The 8,526-nt window shown below is 40.7% G+C and overlaps 1 protein-coding gene and 1 non-coding gene across 2 annotated transcripts; both read right to left on the minus strand.

The window, feature by feature from the left end:
- Positions 1 to 44: 44 nt before the first annotated feature.
- On the minus strand, positions 45 to 6,934 carry LOC116378184 (DNA-directed RNA polymerase I subunit RPA1-like; the record flags this gene model as incomplete). The annotated part of the gene is made up of 8 exons (XM_031840005.1): positions 45 to 1,205; positions 4,538 to 4,667; positions 4,816 to 4,970; positions 5,273 to 5,408; positions 5,706 to 5,873; positions 5,996 to 6,195; positions 6,329 to 6,429; positions 6,792 to 6,934. Coding segments are annotated over 8 exons (1,147 nt in total), but the record flags the coding sequence as incomplete, so codon positions are not given.
- A 905-nt stretch (positions 6,935 to 7,839) lies between these two features.
- Positions 7,840 to 7,976, minus strand: LOC116378186 (small nucleolar RNA SNORA5). Its single transcript, XR_004212290.1, has one exon. It is a non-coding gene; the product is annotated as a small nucleolar RNA SNORA5 (small nucleolar RNA).
- Between the last annotated feature and the right edge of the window lie 550 nt (positions 7,977 to 8,526).

The raw sequence follows: 8,526 nt of genomic DNA on the forward strand, positions 1-8,526 counted from the left end.
ATATATATATATATTATTTTTTTTCCACACTTAAGAGGGTTAAAGGGTATTTTATTTTATTTTATTGAATCTCAGATCTTCAAAGTGAACAACTTGACAGGCTATGGCTAATTTATTTATTTGAGGAAAACATTTTTTTAAATAAAAAAACATATATATACTGTATATACATAGAGCACGTAGTACCTCAAATTACATTACTAGATTAGCAGTTACCCTATTTATCCACTCACTCTAGTATGATATCAAACAAAGATACATGAAAGCATCGCCTCCTGTGTGAAGAGGACTTTTAAAAGAAAAGAGGTACTTGATACATTGCTCAGAACGAGAAATGTAAAAAAGAAGAAGAGGGAATTCAAGCAGCAGTCTAGACTGTGTTTCTGTCAGAAATAACACAGCTTCTTCAGATTGTTAGCCACGCCAGTTTAGGCCACGTTACTCTAAGAATGGCCTGTTCATGGTCCCCAGAGGAGGAGTCTTACTGATTTGGTGATCACCCGACTTTTCCTCCATATAATTATACATTTCTTTACATCTACGAAATGGATTGGCACAAAATGATGCAGAGACATTCATAGTATTCTAATAAACTTGCTGATATATTTCCTCTGGTGCCACCATGCTCTGGGTGTAACAACAACCGGATGTACTGCCATATGTGGTACACACATTCATGACGATGAACTTAAATAACTTTGGTTATCCCTCAATTGTTCACCTACCACCATCATCCTGTTCATGCATTTGGTTTTTGATGAAATAACTGCAAAACTAATGACATTTCAATCAACTCCAGCTGCACTTTGTGTTTGGCGCTATTTAGCAACAAGTTATTAGCGTGTTAGTACGGCGACGTTAGCATCACCGTTCCTAAATACGGCATCACAGAGCCAGTAGCATGGCTGCGGACTAATAGTCTTGTTAAATGTCTATTATGAAATTATGGGATGTTGAGATTAGATCAGTAGCTCACAGCAAATTAATTAAGTGAAAGTTCAAGAGACGTCTGACCTTTCCAAATCCGGGAACATCAAGGGGTTGTGCTTTTACACGATATTGTTATTTAACACAAAGTATTTCACCCGTCTTCATACCTCCTCCTCCTGTTTGTTTTTTCGCTTGGCGTCTGAAGCATCGGCGTCTCCTTCGTTCGCCTGGTCATCAACAACCTCTCGCTCCACTTCTTCCTCCCCGTCATCCAACTGATGAGTACCACATGACAAGGATTTCCAAGGGAAGGAAAGAAACGTTCAGGTAAAAACATGCACAACATGAGCGACTACACCAATCCAAAATATCACAGACACCATAATGAATTGCTGTAAATTTACAGTGGATTTAAAACGGTATCTTACAGTATTTCATAATAATGGTAACATACAGTTAAATGTTCATCCCTTGCATGAAAATGAACAGTTAATGCCGTCAGTTAACCATAACAGCAGACTACTATAATTAATCAGCATAATACAATATTTTCTGTGAAGTGGTGGATATACTCTTCTCTATACAAGTTCAGTGAATCACAATCCATCTACATCGTACTGTCTATTGTAGGTTAATGTATCTGTAATGATAGAATAGTTGTTATTATTCAAACTGTTCATTGCCTACAAGTCATTTTTGAGTGACAAGACGTGACCGACTGCTCCTGAACGTGACTTTGGAGCACAGCTTCAGTTCATCCTTCTGAGCCATGTGGAGATTAACCGAGGAGCCGATGTAATTTATGCTTAGTCCCCAGTATTGTTTTGTCTTCATGATTATTGAACTAACATCTCAGATGTTATACTTTGTCTGTTTCATTACATTAGGTTAGCTTTGTGACATTAGCTAGCTCGAGCTCAATTAGCCTTAGAAAGGTTAGCTAGCTAACAGCATAACAAGTTAACATAAATAAAGTTAATCACCAATTACAGTTTTTAGATGTAACATTAGTAACCTAACTTGTGTTCTTATTAAACCGACTGTAGGACCGCAAACGGGACGATTATCAAAATGGAGAGGGGACCAGAAATCGCCGACGTGTTCAAGACAATGAATTAAGTTAAATTAACAGAAACGTTACGTGTGTGTTGTCCCAGGAGCAACATTAACACCAGATCAAACTAATTTTAGTGTTGAACGTTAGTCCATTGTGGTCCATGAAAATGGACGAGATAAAATTGATACATTCCTTTATTTAAGACGCTGCGCTACTTTGTCAATAAAGTCAAAAAAATACATTTACGACATCACTGTTCGTGAATCAAACCAATTTACATTAAATGTGCATATCCATCAAGTCTGACAGAGGACTACCACTTCAGCTACCACTTCAGCAAACAGAGTGCCATTGGAAAAGTACTGGCATACCACTCCAGGGGCAGGTACATACCACTGAACAACTGTAGCATACTACTCTCGGGCAGAGATGGGCAAAAATACATCAAAATATATTTTGATACAAAATACCCCTCAAATAAATGTATCAAAACAAAACACTGGTGCCAGAAAATGTAACAAAATACAATACATGTATTTTGTATTTAAAATATAGGAAATACTTTTTTTCTGGATTTTCACAATTTGGTATAGCAGAGCATTCAGGTTTGGGCTATATGTACACAAAGCTCTGGTGAAGCCCACAAAAGGATGAATAGTCACAGACATGTTGTCCACCTGGCCAACTGTAGAATGTATGACATAATAAAACTAATACTTTCATAATATGCCTTTTAAATAAAATAAATTGGATATTTAATGTTTTTTTTAACAAATGGACATCTACTGTCATAGCCTGGCTAACTGTGAACTATATTATCTGCCAGTAATTGATATGGCATTATGACATTCACATTGAGAAGATACAGCATAAATTGTAATACAGTGCAAGATTAGATGGTCAGACGTCTCTTGATAAGGTTACCATGAACATATAAGCTCCCAATCTCCCTCTTCCTATATAGCCAGCTACTCGACTGATAAGTTAACTTGCTAAACACTGGCTATGCACTAGCCTAAACAGCATGCTAGCGTCATTAGCATGTTAGCATCGATCGCTAGCTTAATATTATAACCATCACCATGTATACACAATAGCCAGACCCAGACATCAATTATACATCAAGCTAGTTGACATCTGTCACACTCAGGTAAAATATTTATCTTGACAGACAATCCGTTGAACTCAAAGATCTGAAGACTGAACTTGTGAACTGTTTTTTGATTCGTGCACAGTATTTTGAGTATTTTAAATACAAAATTACTCCACTCTAAAGTATTTTGTCACAAATTACGTTCGATTTTTTATCGGCCCTATCAAATACAAATTACAAAATACTCAAAAGTAATTGAAATACGTATTTTAAATACAAGTAATAGAAATACTGCCCATCTCTGCTCTCGGGACAGGTACTTACCACTGAACAACTGTAGCATACCACTCCAGGGACAGGTACATACCGCTGAACAACTGTAGCATACCACTCCAGGGACAGGTACATACCGCTGAACAACTGTAGCATACCACTCCAGGGACAGGTACATACCACTGAACAACTGTAGCATACCACTCCAGGGACAGGTACATACCACTGAACAACTGTAGCATACCACTCCAGGGACAGGTACATACCGCTGAACAATTGTAGCATACCACTCCAGGGACAGGTACCTACCACTGAACAGTAGCATACTACTCCAGGGATAGGTACTGTTGAGATATCCACCATGAATCTCCGAGACACACCACACCCCAAGAACCTCTCTCTCTATTTTTCTATTAAAATAATCGATACAAAAATTGTTTAATCAATCACGACGTTTTAGGCTGAAATAAGTGATACGACGGTGGCTTGTGGTATTAAGCTATCCTGGTTTTCGCCTCCCTAAGCGGACTGAGACGGTCTCGCGTGTTGATTTTGGGGGCTGCGTTCGTTACCTAGGTCAGAGGTTATTGAACAAGCCGTCTCCCTGTGCTTCGAGAGCAACGGGAGGGGGTATCGGTTACGCAGCTAGGCTGTACACCTTCTCAGTACATACTGCTGAACAACAGTAGCATACCATCGGCCACTTTTCGATCTCGGCGCTACTGGTCTGCGGTTATCCTCATGAGTTCAGTTAAGCCGGTCATTAAAGATTTTATTTGTTTTCTTCTAAACATGCAGTACATTGTGAGTTTTGTGATGTAATACAAATATCCCTTCATTATTTGTCTTGAAAACATGTATTAAACTGCAACAATTATGTATTGAATGTACGTATATTGTTATTCTTTGATGGGAAATAAATGCAAAATGATTGGGTTGTATAACCCTTTGTAAATAAACGGTAACAGTCTGGCATATACCGCAAAAATCACAGTAAAACCCATTTATCCCACTATCACATACCGTAATCCAGTATACTGTAAGATACGGTAAAAGTAAATGATGGTACTTTCACCGTAAAAATTACTGGCGTCCTCGCTGCCAGTAAGTTACCGTTATTTTACGGTGAAATTGTTTAGAGTGTAGGGAACACTGAAACAAAGGCAAGCCAATGAAAAACAGACCCCTGCTGGCTCAGCTGTTCCCTCGCCATCATGGTCCTTATCTCCGGGGGTGGCCTTCCTTGTTTCTACGGCAATGGACGCCAATTTGGCACTGCGCTTCTTAATGGCTTCGAGCAGGAGACGGAAAAATCTGGGAGGACAAACAAGTTAATATCAGGTTATTTCTTACTGGATTCTGGTAACAGCACACACGCGCACACGCACGCACACGCGCACACACACACACACACACACACACACACACACACACACACACACACACACACACACACACACACCTAGTTTCCATGTAGCGGAGGATCTGTTGGGGTGATAGCAGCTTATCCTCACAGTAACGTTCTTGTGGCAGGAAGTGGAAGGAGACTTTGAATGACTGCAGCTTTTGGTGACTTTCGATGCGCAAAGTTTCTACCACATCCACCTTCTGCAGCACCTGCTCCCACACACACCAACAAACAGAGTTGTGGTGAGTTCCTCTTTTTAATTCCACAACACCTCTCAAATGCAAAGGTTTGGGTAAAGCACACCGGTGAGGAACATCTCAAAGCACAATGAGTATCACAACAAATGCACGAGGAGATAAAAGAAGAGACAGACAGGAGGGAAGAAAGGAACAAGTGCTGGCATCATAAAACAACAAAAAAAACACACGACGAAAATAAAAGACGAGATGAAGAGAAAAATAGATGAGGAAAAGAAAGAATACAAAAAGAGGCAAGAGAAGCAGATCCTTACCTCAGCCAGACAGACTCTGGTGAGTTTCTTACGGAGTGTCTTGGCCCTCTTCAAGGCTTTCTTGGTGTTTAGCACTGGGACGCTCATCATGGGAGTTTTAATGTTGGAGCTGGCCACCATCAGGATCTCTCTCAGTCTGCGAGACAGGTAGACGGATTTCAAGAGAGTGAGACATAAGAGGACAAATATGACGAAAGGAACGCCAGAACAGTCCTGCCGGGACATTTGCAGAGCTCCAAACTGTCACACATTAGACTCTACTCACGCATGCTCATACCACAACTTTTGCTTCACACATTTATTTTTCCTATTCGGTGAAACCAAAGCCGAGACCAACGCAACAGCCGACATGCGACTCTTATTTTTCCGCCTGTTCTAAGAGTCATGATAATGTGTTCATCTGTACATAAAAGGGGAAGAGAGGAGACGTTACCGGGGTATTCCCAAAGTGACATTCATCTCTCCTCTGCCGGCAAAGTGGAAGGTGTTGAGGGTCATCTGGGTGGAGGGCTCGCCTATGGACTGAGCCGCCAGCAGACCCACCGCTTCACCCGGATCACACAGCGAGCGCTGCCACTTGTAGTGCAACAGCTGCCGGAGGCTGACGACACAGAGAGCGAGAGCGAGAATTGAGCGAGGTATGTACTTCAGTTCGTAACATTTCTCGGCTTCATTAAGTTGTAATACATTTTATAGAATTTGTATTTTTCGCCCAGTCTGTACCTGTGGGTGTCCACGCTGTCTCGGCTCCTCCTGTCCTCGTTCTGGAGGTAATTTTCCGTGATGTTGTGGAAGTTTTCCGATACCGAGCCGAAGCAGACGTCGGGCTTCAACAGGCCCAGGGAGGGCTCGGGGCAGCGGGACGTCTTCCTGATGTATTTCGACCTGCTGGATTCTTCCAGAGAACGCCACTGTTTGAAGAGCTGCGGAGGGAGTGGAGTTCAGAAGTACAGCTCGGTCAGAGGAGGTTAAAAGGTCAGCGGTCTGTATGCACTGAGGCTGGAGAGTGTGTGTCAACATCTAGGAAACTGCCACATCTTTTCTAAATGTTGATACCTGTGATTCAGCAACATTTCTGCAGTAGGCATCTGGTTCTGTTCGTTCTTCCGTCTGCTTCAGTTTGGGAAGCTTCTTCTGAGAAAACAGCAAGAACGCTCCTGACGAGAGATTAAAACACATATACACAAATATAACACGACAAATATTCACATAGGTACAAATATAGCATGCAACATTTCATTGTCCAATTCATGTATTCTCCTAATTACATTATTGACCTGCTACTGAACTAGTGGGATTTTAGACCACAAAGGGATTTATGGAATTTTAGAAACTCCTATTCTGAATTACATAGATTACCAAACATTCAGTATGACAAACAAACACATTAAAATGAGTGGATACTAAAGTGTAGTTAGTCAGTCAAGTTAAATATTTATCTGAAACTTGATTAGAAATCCAACAGATCTCATATCAGATATAAGATAACTTTAGTGTCAAAATAAACTTTGTTATCTACCTCTCCGCGGACCTGCCACCTCTCTCTTTGCTCTCCAGCGCTGGATAGATGCAAAGTGTTGATTGGCAGCCTGAGGGTCCAAACGAGCCAAAACATGGTCCAGGCGCTGGGACCTCTTGATGACCTGAGAGGACCGGGGATGGCTTTTTTTTTACTGTTCGCGTACTAAATGGTTTGTGAATCAATGTTGTATTTAAACACTGGAGACACCAATATTATCTGATGTTTTATATTTAACTTGTGTGTGAACTTGAGGCGAGCAGGTTAATCAACATCAAAAACAAACAGTGTTGGCGCGGGAGGATTGGACGTATCGCAGGCATCGCACCGAACTACTAAAACAGCACCTCAATGGTTCTACAACACAAAGAACTTCTCACTGGAAAATGAAAAATTGTAATGTAAAACAATTTTTGTCATTATCGCACACTATGGTTTGATACTATGGTAGGAAGATTTAAAGTGTTTTTTTATCAACATGAGATTTTGATCAGAAATTTTATATTTCTAGATGGAAAAACCTTTTTCACTCTCCTCCTAACTCGCTTTGTTAGGAGTTTGATTGACAGACGCTTCCTCCCATCACCTGTCACTTATGTTTTAAAGTGTCTGCCCCTTTCAAAACTATTTCCAATGACAGCTTCTCAGATGAATCTGTGCAACAAACCATCTGCTGGTCAGGTCATATTAGCCTAGCTTAGCATAAAGACTTGCCAACGCCTCTGAGATGACTGGTCTGTTTTCCAGAACAATTTCAGTGATGATCTCGCTGGTATGACAGACGGGGATCGCACCGCTCACTAAAATGTTCCTCTCTGAGCAAGTGGCATTCAAAAGACATGAGGTCTAAGGGTGTACCTTATCTATGCACTCATCTCTTCCGTGCTTAAGCTTTGTTTGTTTGTTTATTTATATATATTTTCACACAGTAAAAGGTATTTTATTGAACCTCAGATCTTCAAAGTGAACAACTTGACAGGCTATGGCTAATAAACGGTGAGACCCAGAACATTGGTGCTGTCAAACAGTTCCTCTCATGCCACCTAATGTGTGTGTGGGGTACATATTTATCCCCAGTGGCCATGATGGAGCGCTATGGGGCCCATGAACTACACCTTCACTGTAGCAGCCATTTTGGCCAGTGGCATCCACTGAGGAGGAAGCACTGAATTTGACACGGCTGCGATCTTTCTACAAGTGCTGGTCATATAATTAGAATATCATCAAAAAGTTGATTTATTTCACTAATTCCATTCAAAAAGTGAAACTTGTCTATTATATTCATTCATTACACACAGACTGATATATTTCAAATGTTTATTTCTTTTAATTTTGATGATTATAACTGACAACTAAGGAAAATTCCAAATTCAGTATCTCAGAAAATTAGAATATTACTTAAGACCAATACAAAGAGGATTTTTAGAAATCTTGGCCAACTGAAAAGTATGAACATGAAAAGTATGAGCATGTACAGCACTCAATACTTAGTTGGGGCTCCTTTTGCCTGAATTACTGCAGCAATGCGGCGTGGCATGGAGTCGATCAGTCTGTGGCACTGCTCAGGTGTTATGAGAGCCCAGGTTGCTCCGATAGTGGCCTTCAGCTCTTCTGCATTGTTAGGTCTGGCATTTCGCATCATCCTCTTCACAATACCCCATAGATTTTCTATGGGGTTAAGGTCAGGTGAGTTTGCTGGCCAATTAAGAACAGGGATACCATGGTCCTTAAACCA

The sequence above is a fragment of the Anarrhichthys ocellatus genome, unplaced genomic scaffold (genome assembly GCF_004355925.1).
Source record: "Anarrhichthys ocellatus isolate YVR2014 unplaced genomic scaffold, GSC_Weel_1.0 scaffold2174, whole genome shotgun sequence".
Classification (NCBI taxonomy): Eukaryota; Metazoa; Chordata; class Actinopteri; order Perciformes; family Anarhichadidae; genus Anarrhichthys; species Anarrhichthys ocellatus.